Here is a 26,896-nt window from a genome sequence, read left to right as displayed (position 1 = left end):
CTGGGGTGAAGGCTGTGGGCTGGCTGTGGGGCAGCAGCTCAGCTCTGGCACCACTCTGACCTCTGTGCTTTGCTTCCAGCCCCCCGGCTGTCCTGACTACGCCATGCTCTCTTTCATGGGTGGCTTCCACGGAAGGACCTTTGGTAAGAAATGCCCTGCCCTGTCCTGTGCCTCCTCCCTGACCCTGCAATGAGCTGAGAGACTGCAGAGAGGCTGCTCTGAGACAGGCAGTGCCAGCAGAGCAGAAGCAGGCCTCTGTGGGCCTTACAAGTTCCACCAGTACTGAAACTATCCTCAAGTGACAGTGGGATTTAATCTTAAATCTTTTGAATATGAAGATCCCTTATTTTAGAATGCAGGGTTTCCTACATGTCCCAGCAATCTAGCTCCTTGAGTGAAATTGCCACAATACAAATGTGATGACACTCATGGTTAACGTTTTACATTGGCTCAGTCCCAGCCACAAACTCATTAACTACCAGGGCCATAATTCAGAGCTCCATGGCTGGTTTTCTTGCACTGGGTGGAACCCATCTGCTCGGCACTGCTGTTCAGTGACAGAGGTCCTCCTGTCCTTCTGGAACAGTGCATATGGAAACAAATGCTTAGAGGCACTCTGCCTTGGGTAAATCCTATTACTCAGTATTTCAGGAAAGGAAAACATGGAGCAATTTAGAAAGTCCTGACGTCAGGCAATTTTTCACCTCTTGTAGCTTTTTTCCTCTACGGTTCCTTGTCAGATATCACTAATTCTTGGTTTTTTGGGCTTAGGTTGCTTAGCTACAACTCACACTAAAGCAATTCACAAACTGGACATCCCCTCACTGGACTGGCCTATTGCTCCATTTCCAAGACTAAAGTATCCTCTGGAAGACTTTGTGAAAGAGAATCAACAGGAAGAAGCCCGTTGTTTAGAAGAGGTAACCAATTCACTGGCAGCTTTCTGTTAATTTTGTTTGGAAATGATGGTGTCAGCAGGTTCAGTTGCTTTTCATTAAAGGAATGTTTTTGGGGATTGGAACAGCATGTGATTAAAACAGCATTCACTATTGTTTACAGTTAGCAGTTTGGCCCTGCTTTGCAGAAGAGCAGCCAGTCTGCAAAACGCCTGCAGGTACCCAACGATGGGATTCCTTATTGGGCTTCCTGGGATCCGGGCTCTGTTTGCAAGGCACTGTTTTTAAGAGACTGCTGTAATGTGCCATGTGGAATAGAAACAGACTGGGACATTGACTAGAAGTGACTGCCAAGGAGTGTGCTGAGTGCTGCATGGAGCACAGCAGTGTGGCATGGATGGCTGTGAAGAGCTGGGCTGAAGGGGCTGCTCATTTAAACCTGCAGAACTTCAGGGGAAACTGAAAGCATAGCAAGAAATTGAAAGCATAGCAAATTGCTGCCCTGCAACAATAGCTCATTCAGGGGGGAAGTGGGATGTGAAAAACCAGTCCACAAACTTCAGCCATTATTTAAAAGAAAAAAAGCTGAATGCTCTCTTGAAAGTCTTTGAAGTTGCTTACTGGCACTCTTGGGAAAGAACTGCTTTGTACAGCCTACATAGGTTGTGGGCCCTGGAAGCTGTGAAGGGATATTTCAAGTACAACTGACACTAGTAATCCCAATGACTGGCACTGAGAGGTTAATTAAAACTCCTCCATAAGCCCCTTATCAGCAACAGGATTTCTGCAGTGCTTCATCAGATGAACTTAAAAGCATGTGAAGTGAATAGAAAATGCAAATGTAAAAGATTGCTTTCATTCGTACATCAGGTGAGATTTGTTCTGTGCTGTTTCTTTTAAATCTGAGGTGGAATGACAGCAACAGCACAGCAAACTATAGTGGTTTCAATGATACTTCCAGCTGGAATTTGCTGTACTTACACTGTGCAGAATTACACAACTTAGGTACAGTTTGGTTCAGGTTGTGGTTTGAACTTCACCAACATGGACAAACAAGGAGGCAGTGTTAAATCCCAGGTACTTACAGATTTCATGTAGTTCCTGCCACCTTTATAGCCAGGAATGGCTATGAGAAGTTGAAGTGCTGGTGCTGAGCTTTAATCTGTCTGGGAATAAATATGAGGCGGCCATGAGAAGGAAATGTAACATGAATTGATTTGCAGGTGGAAGATCTGATTGTCAAGTACAGGAAAAAGAAGAAGATTGTGGCTGGAATCATTATAGAACCAATACAGTCGGAAGGTGGGGACAACCACGCCTCAGATGACTTCTTTAGAAAGCTACGAGATATTGCCAGAAAGGTAATCACATGTTTCACTGCTCACACAGTGGTAGCTAAACGTGTATTATTTGTTCCCATCTCCAGGGGCCTTCCTCTCCCTGCAATGTCACAAGCCTCTTTATTAGCAGCTGAGCTACTTACATACATGTATCAATACAAACAACTCCCATTGTCGGCACAGTGTTGTCTCTTACACTGCACCACACAGTTGGTGGAATCCTCAGTCCAATTTGTTGAGGAGTTCAAACAACTTTAGAACAGGTGGTTTGGGTAATTCTTGGCTGGCACATTTGTGTTTCTGCTCTTGTTGAAGTTAAAAACAAATCAAATCCAGGGGCAAGTGCAGATGTTCCATGAAAACAAGGACAAAGATGGATGCCTTCATCACTGGAACACAGCAGCTGGGTATTTAGTAGCACTGGCCTTCAGTAAGACCTACTTGATGCTTTTTGTTCCCCTCAGACATCTATGGGACAAACTTTAACATGTGCTTACAGAGAATAACTGAATAATATAGTGCACAGTGAGTTGAAAGTCTGGTTAGGAAATATGACAACGTTGGTCTTGGGTTGAAGACGAGATTTGGAGCAGTGAAGGTAGAGGTAGGACATAATGTAATTGGCTCGTATTTACCTGTTCATCGAGGGAGGTGTTTTTATTCTGGAAATGCTGACTCCTGTTCTGTGCTCTTCTCTCACATCTCCAGCACGGCTGTGCCTTCCTGGTGGATGAGGTGCAGACGGGAGGTGGCTGCACAGGAAAATTCTGGGCACACGAGCACTGGGGCCTGGATGATCCAGCTGATGTGGTGACATTCAGTAAGAAGATGATGACAGGAGGATTTTTCCACAAAGAGGAGTTCAGGCCAAATGCTGTAAGACTTCCAGTGAAACTTTGTGCTAATCGACAAGAGCCTTTACGAGCACCTGTGATATCCGTGGAAGAGGCGAGCTTCCCTTGGTGCTGCAGGTTCCAGATGGAGCTGCTGTCCCAGAGACACTTGCTTTATGCTTATAGGAGACATCTTTACTTTTACTCTATTTCTCTGATTGCTGTCAGTCACTCACACTGCTGGTGGGAGGGAGTGGAGAACTGGGTTCAGCCTAATGACCCACCCTTCTTACAAAAGGTGCCACAAACCCACACCTTATTCTGCAGGGCTTGGCATTTTCTGAGCTTGTATGCTCTTATCAAGACTTACTCTTAGCAGTAATGCCACTTTTAATAAATGAACAAACTAAATTAACAGAAGGTAAAGTTTGAACACCAAACCCATACAGACAATGCAGATTTCAGCATAATCTGCAGCCTTGTTCCTTTGACATGACAGAGCAGCAAAAAAAAATGTGCTAAAATGGCGTAAAGTAGTAGCTCCTTGTTTATTCCAAGCAGGGCAGCTTAGTGCAGACAGATGAGATTAGTGCATGCTTTTTCACATACCACATGTGATCATTGTGCTGGTTTTCTTTATTATAGTGACTTGCCTGTTAACTTATTGCACAACTCTCTTTCCACCCTTTCCGAAAGCCCTATCGGATTTTTAACACCTGGCTTGGAGATCCATCCAAGAACCTTCTGCTTGCTGAAGTCATTAGGGTTATTAAAAGAGAAGATCTTCTCAACAACGCAGCCCATGCAGGAAAAACACTATTGACTGGGCTACTGGATTTACAGGTAAGCATTTTTAAGGCTTACTACAAATAAGGAGAAATTTGCTGATCAGTTTCAAATACTTGGACTGAGGAACTCCAGCTGGGCAGCAGACTGTGATGGTAGTTTAGCGGTTCATTGACTTCAGTGTAAGTCTGAATAAACATGTCCTGTTTTGAACTCAAGTAAACTTTCCTTTAATGACTTAAGAATATAGTTTTTATATAGCTAAATCCAAAATGGTGAACTCCAAATTATGTGAAGCTGTGATGCTGTGTTTTTGGTTCTCAGAGAAATACAAGGTTGGTAAGACAGTGATATTTACAGTTGCTGCTAAGCAGCGTGGTACAGAGCTGGAGGAGCTGGGAGGGAACAGAATGAGGGGGGATATTCCATTATTCCATACCACAAGACATTGTGTGGATGAGTTTTGAAGGGAGCGGGAGTTCATCTCTCTCTTCTGCTGCTTGTGGGGCATCGGTCAGGGGTTGGTTGTGTGAGATACCCGGCTTGTTTGCAAGCTCCAATCCACCAGAACAGGAGGCAGCAGGTTTTCCATGCTGCACAATGCTTGGCAGAACCTGCCTCCTGGTGTCCTCAGTGACAGCAGCTGCCATGCATAAATCCTTCCTGCTCTTTGCAGGCTCGCTACCCCCATCTTATCAGCAGAGTGAGAGGAAGAGGAACGTTCTGTTCGTTTGACACTCCAAATGATGCAACCAGGAACAAGTTAATCACAATAGCGAGAAACAAAGGTAAGAAAGTTTATGCGTGGATTAAGTTTTAAATGACGAGCAACGGGATATGTGTCATGCTCTGATTTTTTTCTTTACCTGGTGCACCAGGGCTGTGATTAGAGGCGAGGTACATTCAGCTCAAAGGTTCAGATTTTCATGGTCCACAACCTTTTCAAAAAGTGATGGATTTAAAGATTAACAAAATACTGTGCATTTGGAGTGGTGCAGCACTGCCAGCACTGAGATAGTTAACATTTTTGTCATTATAAACAAAGTTGTTTAAAAACAAAAGTGTACAGAAGCCTGTTAGTTCTGTGATGGAGGCACTTAACCCAGAGTACTGCAGCTTTCCAGTAGTGGTTTTGTGCTCTGTACTGGAGGGAGCTTTTCCAGCATCTCACGTGTTTCACACAATGGGCCTCTGAGTGTTGTTTTGAGCTGCTGTGAAGCCTGAGGCCTCTGCACCACTGATGACGTGCTGTGTGGCTGCAGGACTAGCAGTGATCGGGGGGGAAGCTCTTACTGACCCTCCTGCATTTACTGGGCAGTGATGACTGAAGGGGCTGTTCTCCTCGCAGGTGTTGTGCTGGGAGGCTGTGGTGACAGATCGATCCGTTTCCGTCCAACGCTGATCTTCAAGGACCACCACGCACACCTCTTTCTGAACATTTTCAGTGATATCTTGGCAAACTTCAAGTAAAAAGCAGTTCTCTCACATGGAACAACTAACTGATTATGAAAGTAGTTTGCATTAATTCATGTCTTCTCCACTTACAAGATAAGTGTAAAGTTATAAACTGAGGTTTGTGTTCTGTCTGTAATCCTGCCCATGGCAAGCAGCTCCATGCAAAATGGCACAGGCAGAGCACTGGTACTGCTCACCAGCAGGTACACGCAGCGCTCCTACGCTGCGCCTGTAGAGGCTGTGGCCCTCCATCTTTGGGCCATGTGAACTGCAGAGCCCTCCCTATACCTATGGCCCTGACTGCCTGACTTGTCTAAATAGGCCCTGGTACATCTTCACTGGTAATCCCAGCAGTTTTACTTGTGTCCAGAAGCAGCAACAAGTATGGCCTAACACTTCAATGCACAAACAAATGCCTGACATGCAGAAAGAGCCATTCTCTGATGGCAGACAGAATAAAAGGCATTTCAAGGAAAGTTTTGCTTTCCACCACTGCCAAATCGAGTATTTTACAGAATAATTGCCAGCTTTATTCCCCTAAGCACTGGTCTGCCACAGCACGTGGCTCACAGCACTGCTCTGCTCAGCCATTAGCCTGTATGTCCTGCTGCAGAGGCACAATGCACAGCTGAGCAGAACTGAAAAACTTCTGTCCTTGCCCTGGAGGTTTAAACTTTCACCTTCTCTTACAATCAGATCTGCACAGAGAAAGCCATACTGAAATGGTTCAGAATTGACAAAGCTTAGAGAATCGTGCAAAGCACATTATTTCCACCTCCGTCAGTGACCTTGTATTTAGGATTATTTTGCCCCAAACTCACTGCAACAGCCATTAGTTTCAGCTATTACAAGTTCTACATTACAGCTTGACTGTTTAGTGAAACTACAGCAGAATTGCTTGATCTCAGCCACTGTGTGACATGAGAGACGCTGCTGTGTGCACTCACAGTAGCAGTGCATAGTCCCAATTGCACACTGCATAGTCCCAGCTGCACACTGCAATGCAACGTATTTCTGTTGTAAGAGTTTACAGAGGTCTTCTGGAAAGCCACAGAATCAAAACAAATGTCCACACTCGGCTGTGTTGTAGTTGTTCTGGACATCTCTTTACTGTGAACTCTTTGCTATTTGCTTCAGGCTGACTTGAATTCATTCTGGTGCCTCTTTCCATTTGTTTTCATGGCCAGCAGGCACCTGGTTTTTCCTTATTGAGTTGAAGTTGTTTATGTTAAGCACCAAAAAGGAGGGACCACATCTGACACTACAGTCGCCCTATTAGCAAGTTTTTAATTATACAGTACAGACAGAGCAGTTTAAGGACTTATACATGCTTAAAAGAGCTACCAAACTGTGAAAGGTTTCTTACCTTCTTGGTAAGTTTTAATCACGGTTTTCCCATTTTATTTATTGAGTTTATTGGACGACTCAAGAAAACTCACTTCTATTAGCTTAAAAATAACGGGATTTCTATAAACCTCTCTGCAGAACCCAGAATTCAGGTACCAGCTGGTCAGAACCTGAGCAGGTTTTTGAACGGAGGTTGTTGGTGTTCAACAAAGCCTCGTTGTCATCACTGTCCTATTATCACCAAGAGGAAAGTCAAACTGAGAACTGCATTTGACTGCATTCTGGGAAGTAGGTAGTTCAACATATCAGTGCAGTAGTTTTAGTGTCCTAGCAAGTCAAGTCTTGTACTTTTCCAGAGGCAAAGGTCCAGTACTTTGAAGTCTTACCACACCTTCACTTTTATGATGAATACTCTAGATGTTTTTATAATTTTTACTGACACTCAGTAACTGTATAATTGTGTACAACATGCTGATGAGATCATGTTAGAGAATACATAGGAAGCACTGCAGCTGAAGCGTATGAAGTTAATATTGTTTACAACATACTGTGGACAGTGCCAAATAAATGTTTAAGCCAATACTTAACTACACTTCATGGTGTAACCAGTAACTGTACACAGATTCATAAAACAAACAATGACATCTCGTGTAATCAGTATTCTTAAATAAAATATTTATAATTCAACTGCCCCAAGGCTCTTTATTTTACCCCTAGCACGTGCCTAGGCTGAATCATTAGTGCACATATTAACTACATTCACATGAAGAGATTTCTCCACAACCCATACCAGACCACTTCAGTCAGCTGAGATTCTGCTCCCACAGCATTTAAGCCAAGGAACATTTTTATTTTCTTTTTGATATTGCTGCACAACTCGCTATCAGCCAAAACTGAGATGGAGACCCCAATCAGGAGACATTCAACATGAGTGGGCAGTACATCGGGGTTAGCATTTGCACTGTAACAGCAATTGTACCTACCTGATCTGCTGATCCACTGAGATGGATTTTAGTAGGCCCGAGGAATAGACCGAAAAGCACGTTCCAGATGTCGCTGCTGGTGAGGTTAGCTGATGTGCTGGAAATGATCTCAGAAGTCATCAAATCCAACTGTTAACCTAGAACGGCCACTAAACCACGTCCCTCAGCACTGCATGTGTTGAGTCTTTTCAGTACCTCAGCTTTGCCCGGGACAGCCTGCCATAGTGCTTCAAAAAGACTTCTTATAATACCCTTAAAATTACCCTTAAACAGCTTAAACTTGAGGCTGTTTCCTCATCCTATCAATCACTATTACCTGGGAGAAGAGACTGAGCCCTGCCTTGTTAAAGCCTCCTTTGAGGTAACTAACTGTAGAGAGTAATAAAGTCCCCAGGCCTCCTTTCCCCTGTGCCAAACAATCTGCTGCTCCTAAAGGTTTGTACTGCATTGTACAAACCTTTAGGACATTGTACATTGAACTACATTTGTTCCTAGATTTAAATCCTGATTTCTGCTGAGATTTTGGCTTTGGCAAAGGAGGAATCAATAATACAGCAGAGCACCTCCTCTGCCCTTTACAGACACAGGGGGTGAGGTGATGAGCTCCACACACACAGGGGGGGCTGTGATCAGCTCTACCAGTTCAACAGAACAAGCTACACCTGTTACACTTCTCAGCTGTAATTCAACACAGCTTTTATCTGTTTTACCTTTTCTCCCCTTGTTTTAGGTCAGGGCAGTGGGTGGGTATTTGCCAAGGGTGCTGTAGACGTTAGAGAGCCCAAATCAACACACAGATCAAGCAGGACAGAGCAGCTGAACCACAGCTACATGGTGATCTATGGTGGTAAACAGAAGGTTGGTGACTTCAGTCTCAGATAATTTTTTAGCAATATTTACTGTTTTTGCAACTCGAGTGCTACAGCAGTGATTAAATGTCATTCACACATACATACAAACAACCCCCCCAGCATGAACATATGCAGACAAGAACAAGTAGTTCCAAATTTCAACATAATGATTGTTAAAATCCGAACTGAGAAAGGGCTCCCTGTCATTCATAGCACCACAAACGAAGAATACTGCATTCTTCCTTTATTTCAATGGGAAATGATTTAACACTGAAGGCTCCTGGAGGGGCTTTAACCACCCAGACATCAGCTGTGCAGCAGCACTTGGGTTCTGTTTGCACCCACACAGCCACCAGCCCTGCGTACTCAGAGCTGATCCAAATATCGTTTCTTTAACACTGATTTTATGATTGTCAGGAAGCCTTTTCACCATTATAACTACTAATTACTGCTCATAAATCCATGGGCCAGTATCACTCTGACATCTAGCATCATTTATCATACGACTGTATGGGAGCACTTGAATTTCACTAAGTTTCCCAGCTAACCTAAACCTTGCTGAAGGTGAATCTGAAATGAGGATGCTCTGACACTCACTTTGAAAGCTTGGGTTTTTTTTTACCCAAAGCCTCCAAAGCTGAAACATTGCAGGGCAGCACCTCGCTGCCTCTATGGCTGTGTGACACTGCACACACTAACTGCATCCAAAAGGAGCACTCCTGCTCACCCCAGAACTGCAACACTTACTTACTTACCCAGAGGACTGTTGGATACTGTTACACTGAACACACAGCCCAGCAGACGTGGCAAAAATGACAGAAGTGTATCAGTTCGATAAACGAATTGCATGTTGTGCAAGAATCCACATAAGGAACAATACAACAAGAGGCATCAGCTGCCGCTGAATCACTGCAGCTCTCCAAATATCTGCATAAACTTCTGTCTGTCCACAATCTGTCCGTATTTAATAGTGAAATACAAGACCTCTGTGCTGTTGTACCTTCTGAACCGGAGCAGCAGCTCTCCCCTGGCATCCCCGACCTCATCCAAAGTCATCACCGTCTCCAAGGGGCAGCAGATGTCGTTGCGCCTCCCCCAGAACGTCATGTGGGACACTTTGACGGTTCTTCCGCTTTCACTTAAGTAAATCAACCCGATAATTCGTCTGAAAAAGTAACTCATCCCGTACAGCATCACAGCGGCAAAGACAGCGATGCCGGCCGTGTACAGCAGCACGGCCTGGGGCAGCTGCTGCTGCAGGTGCAGGTAACACACGGGTGGAAGCACCAGCAGCGTCGTTGCGGTCTGAAGCAGCTTCAACCTCGACAGCAGCCGGCAGTATTTAATACCAGGGAACCTGTACACCACGCGGAACTCTTCGCTTTTACCTCCTCCAACCTGCGGGATGGCAGCGACAGGAGCGGCCCTGCCAGGCAGGGGGGTTGGAACTACATGATCCTTGAGGTCCCTTCCAACCCGGGTCAATGTGTGATTCTGTGTGATTCTGTGAGACCAACGGCGCAGGAACCGAGACGGCACACGGTCACCGAGAAAGCCGTGGATTCTCCCGTTGTGTGCCCACCAACACACGGCCCTACCGAGCGAGCAGGGCGGCCCGGCGGCCTCCTCCTTCCACACCGTCCTGCAGGTCCCCCCATGCAGCCACCTCCCCATGGCCGACAAGGCGCGGCCGCTCCTCACGCAGCACAGCCGGACCTGCGGGCACACTGAGGTGAACAACGAGGCCCAAAGCCGCGCACCCTGAGCAGGCCGAGCTCCCCCCGCACCACCACAACTCACCATCGCCATGAGGGAAGCGCTGCCACGCCGCCGTCTCACAGCACCGCCCCCTTCCCGGCTGGCCCCGCTGCTCACAGCCGCGATGGCGCCGGCGGAGCGAGCCGTGCTGTGTCTGTTCGATGTGGACGGGACCCTCACTGCGCCGCGGCAGGTGAGTGGAGAACGGCGGGGGGAGATCAGGGCCGAGCGGGGCGGGATGAGGGGCCTGGAGCGGTCAATGGGGCAGCGCCTGAGCACGGGGCTGTATGGGCTGCACACACGGCTGGGCACGGGGCTGTATGGGCTGGGCACGGGGCTGTTACAGCTCCGGGTAATGCTGACCCCGATTGCACTGTTTGATTTTCGACCGTAGAAAATCACGGCGGAGATGGCGGAGTTCCTGCAGAGGTTGCGTCAGAAGGTGAAGGTGGGCGTTGTCGGGGGTTCAGACTTTGAGAAGATCAAGGAGCAGCTCGGTGATGACGGTACGGGATGGGGCTGTGCCCGGGGTTACCGAGTCCTTCTTCCCGTTGGGATCTCACTCGTTCTAACCCGTGTAACTCACGTTTGAACACACGGGCGGTTCCTGTCACCACCTTCCTCCTGTTTGTTTGCAGTGGTTGAGAAGTTTGACTACGTGTTTCCAGAGAACGGGCTCGTGGCTTACAAAGATGGGAAGTTCTTCAGCAAGCAGGTAGGGGCAAAAAAAGTGGGAACTTCTAGTTAAATCAATGGAGAGTTCCTTATTGAAAGGCCACTGCTCTGTGCCAGCAATCACAGCTGATTATCCACCAGCTGTGTTCTCCTGTTAAACTGTTTCAAGGATCTCCAGATGTGGAGCCTGGGTTAATTAATGGTATTGATTTTGTTTAGAACATTCAGGGTCACCTGGGTGAGGAGGTGCTCCAAGACCTCATCAACTACTGCCTGAGTTACATTGCAAAGATTAAACTGCCAAAGAAAAGGTATGTGCATAGGATGCATCTCAAGTCAGCATCTAAGAGTGCTGGGCTTCAATGTGCAAAGCAGACACCTCATGTAAAGGGGTCCCACTGTCTTTAAACAAAGCCTCATTGCTACATTCAGTATCTTAAACGTTGTTTCATCTGTTTTCTGCCTTGTTAATTAATTCTCTTTCAGGGGCACTTTTATTGAATTCCGCAATGGGATGTTAAACGTGTCCCCCATTGGAAGAAGCTGTAGCCAGGAAGAACGAATTGAGTTCTATGAACTTGATAAGGTGATTGGGTGTTTTTAGTTATTATTTTTCTATTGCTGAATTAACACAGCGTGCAGCTGATCCCTTTTGTTTCTTTGTTTTTCTTACACAGAAGGAGCATATAAGAGAAAAATTTGTAGCTGATTTACGAAGAGAATTTGCAGGAAAAGGCCTCACATTTTCTATAGGTATCACATTTGAAATAATCTCATTTGAAACACCATTTCATTTAAATCAGATCCTCCCCCTGCCAAACAACCTAACACAAAACACTGTAACATGAAAGTACAGCAGCAATAGCACAGCATCAAGGTCCTAAACATGCTCAAACACAACAGCCATGGGCACAGAAACAAAGGAAAGAAGCTGCTTACCTTCAGAAGGCCTCAGATACACAGGGATCTCCAGCAAGATGCTCTCACCTCCACTACTAACCCTTAAATGAGGTCTGGGAAGGGGTGGATCCTGGCTTCAGCCCTTCCATCACTCAGTACATTGCCTGCACCTGAGTGCCCCTGGGCACTTCTTACCAGGTGTTCAATCAATGCTTCAGGCCACAACTCAGCATTCACTCTACTAAAAGTCATACTCCATTTTGTTCTTCCTCACTTCTGACAAATGTGTTCTTTTAACAAAGCTTTCTTGGTTCGTGTCTCTTGTAGGAGGCCAGATAAGCTTTGACGTATTCCCAGATGGCTGGGACAAGAGGTACTGCTTAGGAATCATTGCAGAAGATGGATACAAGACTGTTTATTTCTTTGGAGATAAGACTATGCCAGTGAGTAAACTGTTTTGGGAACATGTTTCAGGGCTGCGTTTTGAACTGCAAGTACTGTCAGTTCCTGTCAGCTCCATTATGCCTGACAAGAACTGAATTTAGAATAGACACACACACATATATATATATAACTATATATATATATATGAGTTACTATCTCTTAGAAAATTAAGAAAAACAAAAATAGGGTGTCTGAAGCTTCAAATAGATTTTGCCTGCAAATTCTGCTCGGTTATGCTGTTTGCTTTTACATTTACAAAAAGGATGCCAGGCTACTGCATTAGTTGAAGCTAATGCATTTAACTGAGTTAAATAACGTTAAAGAAACTTTCCTCTGCTTTTTACCTTTTCAGGGTGGGAATGATTATGAAATTTTCACAGACTCCAGAACCGAAGGCCACAGCGTTACGTCCCCGCAGGATACAAGAAGAATCTGTGAAGAGCTGTTTTTTTAATTAAAAGACTTTCTTTTAGACTTCTCACTTACAAAATGGTTAAAACAGCTTAATAGTTCAAACCATCCTCATTCTGTATTGTTTTTATAATTGGTGATAAATACTATGTGCTTTGAGGGTGAAAAGTGAAGGGTTTTAAGTGAAGATAACCCTGGTAACTGGTTAATAGAGCAGAGCTCATTTAGGACCATCCTTTCACGGTTTCTATTAACAGAAGTACTTTTTGGTTAGTTGTGGTTTTGTTCTTTTTTGTTTGTTTCTTTAAAGTCATCAGCCCAAACAACTTTATTATGTCTCCTGTGTTTCCCTGTGGAGCATTACTTTGAGGACAGTAATTAATTTCAATTAGAAAAGCAGGCATTTCTGGCCAGGTTAACCCACAGAACTTGATTGCTCATGTTTTTGTGCTTGAAGTCACGGGAACTACTGGAAAATAAAGGGGTGATACTGTTACACTGATGCACTCTTTTAGATACACCTGACAATATATTTTGTAAATCTGTGCAGGGAAAAATGACCTTGTTTTTCCTCTTGTTTTTCCTTCTTTCCCTCTCTTTAAACTAACCAGTAAAATTTCATCGCTAATTAATTCCATTGCATTCCCTCCTCATCCCTCCCCATTAATCTGCCTGTTGTTGATTTATGGCCTTAATGTTGGCCTGCAAGGCATTTATGCCTTGTTTCAGTTTTGAAGCTGCTATTTAAAATGGAAATTTTGAAGGCTTTTTAAAAACATACATAAACAACCTTATATGCTGTGAAGAATTTTAAGACTCCGGAGTAAAAGATACATTTTACTATTTATTTTCTGTAAGGACCTTGCTCATGTTCGTGCACAAGCAGCAGGTGTGGAGCCTGCCATTACTGGGAGGGCTGGGCCACCTGATGCTGATTACCTCCTCAGCACAGCCTGCACTGCCAATACACGGCACAGTTAATGGGCCCTATACTTTCTGCAGACTATTTTAAATCCACAGTGGGAAAAAAAAAGGAAACCCAATATTAAAATAACTTGAGTGCAGCAACAAAATTCGATCTTGTCACTTATTACACAATTCCTGGTAAGAATATGAATATGGGTGGGATTTTTTAGCGCTATAATAAATGATATATGTTTATATATATTTATATTATGTAATTGAAGCATGCCAATCAGAGTAACTGCTAATCCTACTTCTCCTATCTGACATTTGGAAATGATTCTCTTCTGGGAATGGTTTAGTTTGGAAAAAGAGAATAAAAATCTCATCATGAAAAAATTCTAGTTGGTCATTTTGGCAAATAAATTATTTTAAGCAGACCTGTTGTGTGCTTCCTGCGTGTACAACAAAGTTCCTTAATTTAATGCTTCCCATTTCGGGTTTGCATGATTTTTAACAGGTTCAAAAGGGGAAAAAAGAGAAACATTTAGCTCAAAAGAGGTGGTGGATGCTCTAATGCTCTCATCCAAAAGTTCTAGCCTAACCCACTTCACACATGCGTATTTCCATAATATAATTCAGTCTCAACCATTTAATGAAAGCAGATGCTGGACCAGACCCATTAGTATTATGACAAACATCTCTAAAGAGATGGTATTGTATACTCTGGTATTGTATATCATCTTAACAGTATGCATATGCAGACACCTGCACTCTCTGTTTAACACTAAAGAACTTCAACACAGATCATGTAGAGATCAGACTGAAGACATATTACAGCGTTATAACGGCTGTATTTATTGTAAAGAAAGCAATACGCGATACTCCACAAACCAGATAGTGTTAAACCCACCATTACTTAGTCATGGTTAAAAACAAAAAGCCGCTGCAGGCAGGTCATTACAGCACTCTACAGTGTAATACAGCTTAAAAGTAAAACAAGCCATCACAGCAGTTACTGACCTTCATACAGCTGAGCTCTCCCCAGGTCAGACCTTGGAACAGATCTCTGCTGTGAAAGAGTCCTGAGACATTTCGTGACAACGAGTGCCTCTCTTGGAAAAACTGCAAACAGGCAACTGAAGTTACACCACGTCACGTAGCTAACAGAAGAGTATCATGCAATCTTTTTCTATTTTTATTCTTTTTTTTTTTATGTGCAAAGTCAATAAAAATCCACTGTTAGGAAAGAAAAGAGAAAAAAAATGCTTCATTTGAAAAAAGGTATGGAAGGCAAACGGGAAAATCATCGTCACATTATTTCAACTATAAGCAATCTTGAAGGCAGAGCCAGGGTGGCCAGAGCACATCCCATCAAGAAAGTCTTCTAAAAAACACAGCTGTAGAATCTACTTCACCCAGAGGTGAGTCTAGTAAGTAACTCACAGTACTTCAGTATTCAGTGAGCTCAACAGCACCTAACTTGCTTTTCAGAAGTTATTTCGCCTGCCTGCCAGTGAAACACCACAGCAGACATTTATCAGCTCTATGCAGTCAAGAAGGCAGTCTCAATTCAGACACAGCCAGAGGCTCTGAAGCTACTTTACAGCTTTTCTACCACTTACCTTGAAGCGATTTTTAATTTTTGTTGATTTTTTTTTAAGTAATACTGGCCTATAAAATCTGTTGCTAATCAACCATCAAGGCACAAAAGTAAATACATGAACAATCCAGGTTTTTTTTGTTTGTTTTAGAAAAAACATACAATATTCCACACATATGCAGACATGGTTGCAAATGCTGCACCTGAAGCCCATCAGAGCATAACCACCAGATGGAGATTTTCCACCGTGCAGCAGCTGCTCTGCTTGCAAGCTTTATTCCACAAGGAAAACAAACTGCAGCACGAAGCAGCTTGTTCGCTCTCATGTCAAGGCAGTGAGGCACCACTGCCAGCACTAAGTGTACACTGACACCTGCAGAAGCACAGCTCAAGGGACCACAGTGATCAAGCACCCACGGGGCCTTACACCTGTGTATCTGCCATAGCTGGCTGTGCTGCAAGGGCTCTCCTTCAAGGCTCCCCGAGTCCCCTGAGGGACTGGAATTGGTTCAAAATAAAGGAAAAAAAAAAAAAAAAAAGAAAAGAAATCCAACCTCTCAAAGCACACAAACTACATCTCTTTAAAACACATTCCTGTAAACACATTAATAAAGACATTTTTCATTTCATTAGCATCTGGATTGCTTTTTTTTTTTTTTTTTTCCTCCTTTGTTAAATCAGGCCTACTGTAAATATGATAATTTTGGCCTACTTCTGCTTTTATTGACAATGCAGTGTTTCCTCCCGCACCATTTGCAGACTATTCTTAGGTCAGGTTCCCTGGGCAGGCGCTGAGCAGTGACCCACGCAGACAGCATCCCCCAGGCAACTTCAGGAGCTGATGACGTGCCCCGACCATGTTTCATGCTTGGTTCCTGGGGCCAGGTGGGTAATGACCACCTCCACGGCCTGCAGCTTCTCGTTCTTTGGTGGGATGGTGCACACCTTGTAGGTGACCTCGTCCCCTGACACAGGAACGTACTCGCCTTCGATGCTGTGGAATGGAAGATTCAGATCATTGTAAATCACATTCTTCCTTTAGTCTCATTTTCTATCATAACAAATATCTCAATACGTGCAAGGAAATTTTGGGTGGTCTTTTGTGTTGTTTCAAATAAACAAAAACACCACCACAACAGCAGCCAAAGCTGAGGCTGATTTCAGGTGTCTCACAGCAAAATCCAGTGAGATCACTACAAACAATACCAGCCTAAAGAACAGAAAAGCCATTACCTACAACCCCTAAAACGACTTAAAAGTCAGCTGAGCCCCACATAGGACAGCTCTGTTGTGATCCCTGCACCTTTCCCCACATTCCTAAAGCCTCTTCCCTGCTGGTGCACTAGAGGGCAGAGCTGGCACTGCTTGCTACTTTGCTTTGGAACTCTATTTGAATTGTACAACTGGATTCACTACAACTCCACCATAACACTCAAGTTTGCCTGTGGTATTTAAAATATTACTTGAAGGGTTTTTAAAAATATATACGGAGCCAGAAGCTTTAAAATCACTTGCTATGGGGGGAAAAGGTGGAGGAGAAAAAAGTCAGTGGTTCTGATGTGTTACAACAATGCATCTCTCCTCCAGCACCTGACTCCCACAGGTCACACACTCGCTCCTACCTGCCCACTACCAGCGATGCTGAGCGATGCTGGAGGATTCCCCCCCTGCAGCTGTTACTGTGATATGACTGTGAGTCTTATCTGGGAACAGTGGGAAAGCAATAAGGTCTGGCACCCTTTGTCCAGAGCAATGTGCTGATGAGACAGAGCTGCAAAGAGTAACAGCCTTCCTCACTTCGTGTCCAAGGTCAGAGCTTTTTAATAAAAAATCCCAGCATGTGCCAGTGAAGATGTGCAGAGATGCCTTCTGAGCCACATTTTTATAATTCTTTGACAGGACGTTACTTCACAAGCCCACACTGAGGTCTCCCTCCCCTTCTTTGACAATTCAGGTTTTAGATTTAATTTTGTTCAGATATTTATCAGCAGATACAATTTGCAGTGAGAGCAGGACAAGAGAACAGATACACAACAATTCTAAAGTCTACCAGTGCCCTGATTTGCATCACTTGCTCATGTACTTTTTTGGAGGGTTCAGAAGGAGGGGAAATAAACTCCTTTCTGGACAGTTGTGCTTGTTTTGCCTTCCCTGACAGCATGCTCACACCAGCCAGGAATTTTACCTTACAAATGCACTGCATGAACCCAAGACTTCAGCGGTGCCTACTGTGTCCTCTCTCTTTATCTTTAATATTTTTCTTCCTCAGCTTCTGCTCCCTTGACTCATGCATCAGAACCAATGCTGGAGACTGGTGCTAGCAGGCAGCAGCTGAGCAGAAGCAGTCTGTGATACAGGGCAGACAGGCAGGCATGTACAGCAGAAGCTAAAACTGACCCAGAAATCATATCTTCTCCCATGGGAAGTTAAGGAAAAAAAAACAAGCTATTGTTCACTGACTGATCCTATCAATGCAATATTGAAAATGCTCCCATATCTAAATACACATCTACAGTCTGTTACAAGGAGTTAAAGGCATTCCTGTTGCTTGAAACATATTCTTTAGACCCTATCACCCATACACCAGAACCAAGAGGGAATGTCCTAAGATGAACTCTTCAGGGTGGTGCTTGGGAAAGTGGCAGTAAATTGCAAGCAGAAAAAAAAAATATTTACAGAAAAGCCAAGCTAAATCCTTCTTGATCAGTCCTGACAGCCTTCCCTGCCCATACACGCTGATCCTACTGACCTTGACTTACTTCAGAAGTCCCCAGATGACCTGTCGTCAGCCCAGCCCTGTATCATACTGAGAGTACTGCTCTGGAGCTCCCACCTCTAGACTCTTGCTCTTATTTATAGCCTTCAACGGGTTTGAGGTTTCATGGATTTGAGGTTTCTTTGGGTGTGAAAAATTTGCACATCCAGTATTTATAATCCTCTTGGGAGCAGAGATTCACTTACCTGATCCTGATAAAGCAACACCCTTGTTGCCACATGGCCCTTGTGTATGTTTTCTCAAATACTGACCACCACAAATGAGGAAAAGACCAGTAAAGCACAGTTTGCACAGTAGAGCAAGATATATCTTCATTCCCATTTCAGCTTGCTTGAAGTCCTGGCAGGGCCTTCTGAGAGAGCTTCAGCCATACACGAAGTCAAGGACTATCCACCCCCCCACTGCTCATTAGTGCAGCTTAAGTACACATCAAGTGTTAGAAGACAAGCTTGATGGGAAGCAAGCTTACACCACGTTGTACTAATTGGTACCTGAAAAGCTAGTGTTGAGGTCAGCAACCTGAAGACAGGCTTGCAAGAACTACAGAAACACTCAAGGGATGAGGAGCCAACACAAAGCAGACAAGCCTCCCCAGCCCTCCCTGCTGCAGTGTGCATGCAAACAGATGAGCAAGCCATCAGTCTCAAAAGATCAAGGACTTGTTATCTGAGCTAAGAAATACATAGCTACAACACAACCTGTGCAGCACAGCAGTCCAACCTGAGCAAGATATTAGCTTTCAGTGGAATACATCACCACACAGCCATCACCCATATGAAGAAAGACCAGCCTATGAAAAACACAGTGGAAGCGTTTTCCAACTCAGATGGAATGAGCACTGACAATACAAGCCAAAGCAGAAAGTCTACATTTACTCAAGTACAGCTGAGCCACTGGAACAAATTCTAATGAAAAGTGTTTCTTCATTTGGCCTCAAGCACCAGGAGCAGCCACAGGCAGGGTTTCAGCAAGCTGAGGCACAACAGCTACTTGAAGCTGGAAATAAAGAGGCACCTCCTCTTAGCACTGTGGCCGCCCACTCCACAACACCAAGCGTCAACTTTGATTCCCGCACAGAGGATGAACGTGCACAGCAAGCAGCGAGCTCAGAAGTCACCACTTTACAGGAAGCAAACAATAGGGATGCCCTGCCCAGGAAAGGATCTTAAGTTGGGCTGAAAGGATTTTTTAATGAACAGGAACATGCTCTTGGAGAGCTCCTGTAAAACAGGAAGAGACTCAGCAACAAAAACACTTGAATCTATGAAGAGCATTTAGGACGTGTGGTTGAAGTAAAAGGACAGCAGGTTTCTGCTACCTCCTGAAGCAAAGACAAGCTCACACACAAAGGCAGATGCTGTTTCAGGAACTTAAAAGCAATTATGCATTATTTGAATCTGAAGTGAGGAATGAGTAAAGCTCAAATGCTAAAAATGATGTGGAATTTGTTGGGATGAGTTTGGCTTAAAATTGAAATATGAATATACATATCAGAATGGGTTCTGGTAAAAAGGCAGTAACCAGTGCACCTGCAACACAAGTGGTGCTGGCTTTTTCTCCCTGAGAATAAGAAAAAGGACCCATAAGAACTTTTCTCAACTAGGAAGCACTTCTTACAGGACCAAACATCACCATGACAGCGTCAGTTCCTTTCTTGGTTTCTTACCTTATTTGAACTGACATAAAGCCTCATTCATTCCCAATAGTACTTTCCCTCATCTTCCTGTTTGTCATACTCTGTTTTGGCTGGACCTGATGAAGACTAATATCGTCCTTCCTGAAGTTATGTGAGAAGGCTGTGACCACACAAACCACTCACATTTCACCCTCTGCTTTCAGCCACTAAACCTGTCTCCCACAGATCAGATATTCTTTTCATCCCTGCAGCTTTCTGACTGTCAGTCATTCTTGGTGCCTACCTAACACGAGATTATGAACCCACTGTCCTCTGGATTTTCATATAAACTGGGGACAAAGGTCTTACTTCACAGCCCAATCACATCCACTTGAGAATGGCACAGCAGCTTTTTGCCTACCAAATGCTGCTTCTGGAGACAGTAGTACTGGATATATGCATATTTGCTCCATTATCAGCATCACTAAGCAAGGCTTATAAACAAACAGCATCCAGCTTGTGCAATATTTTTTGGTGGTGTCAAGAAAGAACAGTATAATGGCACCTGAAAGGTGATGAGATGGCTGAGCTGCAGGCTGATCCCCCATCAGGAAGCAATTGCCTTAAGTGCTGCAAGGTAAATGAGCTGGAGGAGATCAGAGAAAGTAAACAGATCTTGGAAGACAGTCTGTCTGCAGCAGCCACTCTATACAAAATTTACCTGGATAATTTGGTACAGGAAGTTAAATATAGACTTTTAAAAACTATTTTTACTCTAGCTATACATTAAATGTTGATCTAAAGTAGAGGTGGAGACCTTCACTGTTTTTAAAGAGATCTGTATGCACATTCCTATTCAAGCGAATGGATATACATATATATAAATATATAAAAACTCCATCCAGAAACTTTAACACTCTTTGATATACTAAGCTAAAAATAGGAAATGTTTTCTTGGTGTCAGTGTCAGAATGAGACAATAGAGTGAGTTCTAGCTTATCCAGCAACTCCCATTTCCCAGCCCAGTCTCAGCCTGATATGGTGGAACATTTTATTTGCACTATTTTTAGGGAGCTGGGAGGTTATAAGGAAATTACCTAAATAAGGGCTGTTCTAGCTCTTCCTCCTCACAGCTGCTATTCATATTCCAGGGCTCTAGTTAAACCTCTGGGGACAAAGACTAAGCCAAATGGAAATATTCTTGAACCGGAGTTTTCAGTTAATTCTGAGCTTTGTTAGTCAACAATCCTGATAGTTCCTACAGACCGATGGGCTGTGTTACCTTGAGAGCTCCTTAAAGCTCATTTAACTCTTGAGTATACCTCCCTGTAAACTCGCACCTTCACTAAACAACAAGACTTAGCACAGTAAGGAACTATCCTGAGTTTCTAATCTTGAATGCGTTCCAATGCAGTGTCAGCCGAGATCAGCAATGCTAGCAGTGTCTTTATGGAGATGGTTGGCAGGCAAACCAGTAGCAGGAGTCACCCACCAGTCACAGTCCTAGCTGGGAAAACAAGTTTGAATGAGGCCCAAGCACAGAAGAAATCCCAGCTGTAAACAGCCAAGATCTTTGCTATGAGACTGCCCTAGTCTCTGGGGGCTGTGGCCTGGTCCTCCCACAGCGAGGAAGGAAGCTGTTCTTCTCTTCCAGTGCACCAGATGCATCACGCTCTTGCTCAGGTATCCAGAGATCTCCTGTCATAGTTCTGAAATCCACACTTGAGAACCATTATTCCTCCATACCTGCTCTAAACAGTCAGTTCAACACTATGCAGCTCACTAAGAGGAAGAAAGTGATGATCACAAGAGGCAGAGCTTTCCAAAGACTTCCACCTGGGCAAGATAAAGCGCCTCTAATATTTTGAAGGGAATCAGAAAGTGCAGATTTTGGCTTTCCAATAGCCCCAGAAACTGCACAAGTGCAGGATCTCTTCTGGGACACAAAGGTGCTATGAGTCAAACCCCTGGGAGAAGTACAGCATCAACTCTACAAGGCCATCATCAAGCATGGGGTCAGGAAACCAGTCTGAAGGACACCCCATAGGCCTGTCTGCATTGCAGCATTTTCCTTTTCAGAGCCAAATAAGAAAGTAAGAAATGTGGTTGCGTGTGAACTTTTACAACCACAATGACTTGGCTGGAAGAAAGGATAAAAGTGGCACATCACATCTAGGGTATACTCACTTAACTAGAGCATATAGCCAGCGCAGAGTCAAAGCACTCCGGAAGTGTACAGGATCAATACAGAAAGTAGCACAGCCCACAAGAAGGGACTCCTGTGAAATGGGGCCTCTTGCACAAGCCACTAAAATCACAACAGCCAAAAAAAGACCTTTGTAGTGTCATATAGGATTCGAGCATAGGAGATATTTTGGCTAAACAGACAAACAGTAAAACATCGCTGTTGTTTGAATTACAGCTGTTCAGAGGGCGACTGAGGGCAGAAGCAGTTTGTGTACCCTGAACAGACCATCATGGAAGAATGCCAGCATGCTCATTCTCAAAGGAGATGCGCTAAATGCATGGGCAGAAAAGATAACTGAGGGCACCTGAGTTAATTTGGTAAGGCTTTTATTGACTTACCACTGGGCAACCACTCCAAAGAAAACAAATGAGGGTTACGTAGCTTCAACACTGTAAGCAACAGCTAGACTAAACACTGATAACTAAACAGATAAGTAATAGATGGAGAACAGTAATCCTAACACAGGCCAGTTTCAACCCCCATGCTGGTCAACAACCCCCATCTAGAAACAAATATAAATTTGTCTATTAAAACTTGGAGATCACTCAAGCAATAAATAACGAAGACAGCCAGAGTGATCTGGATCCCTTGGCAAGCAGAGCCTATTCAAATCAAATGTGCTGCAGTGCAACAAAATATGAAGTCATGTATCTGGGAGCCAGGAATGCAAGCCCTGCTGCCAGAAGATGACAGACTGCATCTGGGATTGCACCAAACTCTGATGCTGCAGAGGATGCAGAGGTCAGAGCAGATAAGCAACTCAGCAAGAGACTAGAGACAAGAAGGGCTAATGCGATTATGGGACGAATAGGAAGAGAAGCAGCAGGAATATGGAAGGAGATTCTTATCCCTCCATACTGAAAATATCCACACAGATGTATTTTCTCCCCACCCCTTCCCCCCTCTTTTTAAAGTAATATTTAAAGGCTGCAGCACACTTAGAAAAGAAAGTGGAAAGACTGTTTTAGATGGGAGGAAAAAAAAATTACCAACTTGAAAAGCTCGATTCATTTGATTTATCAAAAGGTATATTCAGATGTGACAGATCTTCATGAGTTCAAGGGAAAAACACAGAGTTACTAATGAACCCCCTAACAGAGAAAACTTTAACCATGAACTGATTGAGACTGAAGCTACACAAATGACTTTTCTAAACAGTAAAGGTAATTAACCTTTATTAAAATAACGATTTGAGCAGCGCAAGGAAAAAAGAATGAGTTTTCAGTGGTGGAAAACTTTAATTTAAAGCCTGATATTGCCTAGATGATTTGTTTCACATAAAATGCAAGCTCCTGGGTTGAAGAAAAACAGCTTATTCTAATAGACTTGACAGAATGATCTACTAGTTCTCAACAGATTTATAGTAATACTGGCAGAGGTAAATTATTGTCTTCTTTTTCTGTAACATGTGCATAACTGTTTTGTACTAAGGGTGACAGGCTATAAGCTGTTCTTAGAACGTGATATATCAAAAGCATTAAGTCACCAAGAAAAACTGAGACTCCAGCTTCCTCAGCAGCAACTTACTCAGAAATGTGTACGAAGATGTCAGGCCCTCCATCTGCAGGAGAAATGAAGCCATGGCCTTTAGAGCGGCAGAAACACTTACAGACGCCTTTGTAGATGGGACCCTCTGATGCTCTCACAGTTCTGGGAAATAAAAGCACAAAAAGCAGTTCACTGCTGAGCACGGATGCAGAAGGTTCAGCTGCAGCACTTCATGCATATGAGCACAATGGTCCAAATAACCCATTCACTACACTGCGAGTATATTCCTCAGCAGCAACTATTTAATAGCACCAATCTGGTCTTAAAGAGAGGAAAATACTTTCAACTTTCTTTATCCAAACAGAGTGCAGAAAACTACAAGCAATTTAGACTAATAAAATTCTAATCCCATGAGATTTTAGGGGATAAAGATAACAAGATAACAGTAAAAGACCAAAGCGCTTTCCAGATACAACAAACTCAACCTCCCTTCACCTAAGTGAGGGTCTGGATCAATCTGCCCAAACACAATCACTTGGCTGTCCCTACTAAGTGCAGTTTTCTCAGTACTCACGCTGAATATGTCCTGGTGCGCCGTGTGGGCAGTGGGCTGGGGATGAGGTACCCCCTCATGGGAGATGGGGAGCGATCTCTTGTCCTGCGGTTTTCAGGCAGATGAAGAGAACTGGATGAGTGCAGAGAGGAGGGGGACTGCTCCGAAGGAGATGCAGCAGGCTCAGAAGACATTCCTGATGCCAGAGAAAAACCTAGAGATTGAAGGAGATCTGACTTAGCCACAAATGGAAATTTTCATACAAAAGTCACGAATTCTTCAGCTTATGATTTTGTAAGAATATGACTCATTTCCTGTCGACGTACATATGGACACAGTTTAACCAAAATCTCCTGCTGTTTCATAGAATTGCTTGAGTCTGAAGGGACCTTTAAAGGTCATTTAGTCCAACTCTCCTGCAAGGAACAGGGACACCTACAGTTCAATTAGGCTGCCCACAGCCTGGTCCAGCCTGGCCTTGAATGTTTCTGGGGATGGGGCACACATCACCCCTTTGGGCAGCCTGTGCCAGTGCTTCACAACCTGATCACAAAGAACTTTTTTCTTATACCCCACTGAAATCTCCCCTCCTTTAGTTTGAAACCATTTCCCCTTGCCCTATCACAGCAGATCCTGCTAAAAAATCCTTTTCCCTTCCTTCATACGCCCCCATTCAGCTACTGAAAGGTTACTCTCAGGTCTCCCTGGAGCCTTCTCTTCACCAGCACTCACATGCCCTGTTATGCAATGCTGTGCTCAATCCTTTTGTTCTCCAGCTTGCATTGACAGCAGGGTTGCCGCAACCCAGGTGCAAGGCCTTATAATTGGCTCTGTTGCACCTCATGGTGCACCTCTATTGGGCACACTGCTTGAGCCTGTCTAGGTCTCTCTGCACAGCATCCCATTCCTTGGGTGTATCAAACATACAACACAGGCTGGTGTCCCCTAGCTTGCTGATGGTGTATTCAGTCCCTCTTCATGTAGCTGATGAGGATATTGAAGAGTACTGGTCCCACTACTCTGAATATGAATTTGCAACCAGTTCCTTGTCTGTCAAACAGTTCACCCATCAAATCTATATCTTTCCAGTCTGGAGAGCAGAGTATTGTAGGAAACCACGTCAAAGGCCTTATTACTAAAGTCTAGACAGATGACATCAGTGGATCTTCCCTTGTCCATTGATGCAGTTATACCATCACAGAAGGTCACTAGGCTGGTCTGGCAGGACTTGCTTTTGATAAAGCCATGCTGGTTATCCCATATCACTTTCCTCTCTTCCATAAGACTTTAGAGAAATTGCAGGAGAATCTGTCCCATGATTCTCCCCAGTATAGTCAGTAGTCCCCTGAGTCATCCTTTCTATCCTTCTAAGAAACTCAGTGAGTTCAATCTCTTTTGTACAAAGTTGACAGCCTTTGAACTGCACAAGGCAGATTCATCGAAAGCAAATCAGCTCGGCTATTAGCACATCTCCTAGAACTTACAATATCTTCAACTCAAACAGAAGATGAAAATCACGAGTGCTCCTTAATTCACTTCAGGCAGAGTCATACAGTTTACTCGGTCAAGGAAGGGAACGTGTGGCTGACTCTGGCCTGCAGACACCACAGTGTGCTTCGGTGGATCCAAGCCTGCTGCAAAACTCCTGCAACAATTCTGTGTTTGCATTCAGATTCACTGCAGCCAGAGTCAGATCTGCTCTCATTCACATCCTACAGCAGAGGAGCCCACCTCAGCAAACCAACAGTGACACATGGCTCATCAAACAACAAGAAAAATCCTCAAGGAATCTATAAGAGAGGGAAATGATGAGAAACTGCAGCACTCCTGCACAGCTTGCAGGTACACAAAGGGACAGATGGAAGAGAAATAAATCAGCGCAGCTCTGGTGTGCAAACTCCCTTCTATCAGAAAGGACAGAACAAGTAATACAAAAATAACCAATAATTTGGTATGTTCTTAAATAAGAAAATCTAAAAATATCTGGATGAGTTAGCAAAATGTGTGGTGATATAGGGCAAGAAAATATCACAAATAGAAATGCTGTCTTTAGGTCCAAGACTCATCTGAAATCTCATCTTCCTTTTGCACTGTCCTTTCTACAGCCAAGCTCTCCAGCCCATGAATTATGGAGGAGATCCCTCACACATCTGAGATGCCGCCTTCCTGTCAATGACAAACTTTCATTATTCCTTCCTGAAACTAATGACTAAAATTAAAAAGCTCTTTTAAGAATGAAGTCACAGAGGGACAAAGGCATTTGTGTTTAATTGTTCAGGGTACCGAGAAAGTAAAAGTGGATAGTCACGTTCGTACACCAGCTTAAGCTTTTCACCCTCCTCTTAAGTAGAACAGAGATGGAAACAAAAACACGGCTTTAAATTGTCCAAATATGGATGGCAGTTGCAATCCACCAGCTAATGCCCTGCCCAGCATTACAGACAACACTCAGCTAAGACACAAATAACAACAAAGGGATGTGATTTTCCAAACCTTCTTCAAAGAAGCCTGCTGCAGTGACCCCTATGAGGAAGCTTGAGATTTGGGAAGGCCTCTGCTTTGGGTAACCTGCTTTCAAGGAGTGCATGTTTTAAACTGGCAGGACTACAATTCCAATAGGTCACAGAGGGGAAAAAAAAAAAAGAAGCACTACATGATTAAAATTTAAACGATTTTAAATGATTAAAACCTCATTCTGATAACTCAGCATTTGACTCCGGCTTTTGCACAATTGAAAATGCAGCTTTCACAGAAACACACGCTTTTTCTCCTCTAAATATAAACCACCAGGTGATAAGCGAAGCGCAGAGCTCTGCACTCATCTGCAGCAGCAAAACCAAGCACAAAGCACTGCCCATCCCCATCCTGACATGAGGGCAGAGAGGTGGAATTTTCTCTCTTTTTCTTTAACACGCAGACAAGCCACAGAAATATTTACAACAAAACAGTGCTAAATGGATTTAGAAAAGTGCTAATTTAGGTTATTGTTCCCATTTAGATTTATTTTTGTGTCTCCAGATAGAGAGTAAAA

General features: G+C 43.9%; 4 protein-coding genes across 7 annotated transcripts in view; 2 read left to right on the top strand and 2 right to left on the bottom strand.

Moving 5' to 3' along the window:
- Positions 1-7,344, top strand: part of ABAT (4-aminobutyrate aminotransferase) — a 29,182-nt gene extending 21,838 nt beyond the window's left edge. For all 3 annotated transcript variants that reach the window (XM_015877061.2, XM_015877063.1, XM_015877062.2), the window contains exons 10-16: positions 80-143; positions 772-920; positions 2,120-2,257; positions 2,945-3,112; positions 3,766-3,912; positions 4,532-4,643; positions 5,204-7,344. In XM_015877061.2, coding sequence (XP_015732547.1) covers positions 80-143; positions 772-920; positions 2,120-2,257; positions 2,945-3,112; positions 3,766-3,912; positions 4,532-4,643; positions 5,204-5,325 — 900 coding nt within the window. In that variant the 3' untranslated portion in view covers positions 5,326-7,344. The remainder of the gene's footprint in view (positions 1-79; positions 144-771; positions 921-2,119; positions 2,258-2,944; positions 3,113-3,765; positions 3,913-4,531; positions 4,644-5,203) is intronic.
- Positions 7,345-8,519: 1,175 nt separating this feature from the next.
- Positions 8,520-10,391, bottom strand: TMEM186 (transmembrane protein 186). The gene is made up of 2 exons (XM_015877067.2): positions 10,292-10,391; positions 8,520-10,207 (listed from the first exon to the last, which is right to left on the bottom strand). The coding sequence occupies exons 1-2, from the start codon at positions 10,298-10,300 to the stop codon at positions 9,398-9,400; spliced, it is 819 nt and encodes a 272-aa protein (XP_015732553.1). The 5' UTR covers positions 10,301-10,391; the 3' UTR covers positions 8,520-9,397.
- On the top strand, positions 10,188-14,022 carry PMM2 (phosphomannomutase 2). The gene is made up of 8 exons (XM_015877066.2): positions 10,188-10,442; positions 10,644-10,755; positions 10,888-10,964; positions 11,144-11,235; positions 11,411-11,510; positions 11,602-11,677; positions 12,152-12,267; positions 12,621-14,022. Exons 1-8 carry the CDS (start codon positions 10,299-10,301, stop codon positions 12,720-12,722), a joined length of 819 nt encoding a protein of 272 aa, XP_015732552.1. The 5' UTR covers positions 10,188-10,298; the 3' UTR covers positions 12,723-14,022.
- Positions 14,023-14,416: 394 nt separating this feature from the next.
- The window catches only part of CARHSP1 (calcium regulated heat stable protein 1), a 46,672-nt gene continuing 34,192 nt past the window's right edge, over positions 14,417-26,896 (bottom strand). For both annotated transcript variants that reach the window (XM_015877070.2, XM_015877071.2), the window contains 3 exons: positions 23,887-24,079; positions 23,352-23,474; positions 14,417-16,179 (listed from right to left, as the gene is read on the bottom strand). In XM_015877070.2, coding sequence (XP_015732556.1) covers positions 16,017-16,179; positions 23,352-23,474; positions 23,887-24,079 — 479 coding nt within the window. In that variant the 3' untranslated portion in view covers positions 14,417-16,016. The remainder of the gene's footprint in view (positions 16,180-23,351; positions 23,475-23,886; positions 24,080-26,896) is intronic.

Source organism: Coturnix japonica, chromosome 14, assembly GCF_001577835.2.
Source record: "Coturnix japonica isolate 7356 chromosome 14, Coturnix japonica 2.1, whole genome shotgun sequence".
NCBI lineage: Eukaryota > Metazoa > Chordata > Aves > Galliformes > Phasianidae > Coturnix > Coturnix japonica.
The sequence above is the reverse complement of the archived record's forward strand: the minus strand, read 5'-3'. Positions and strand labels throughout refer to the sequence as shown.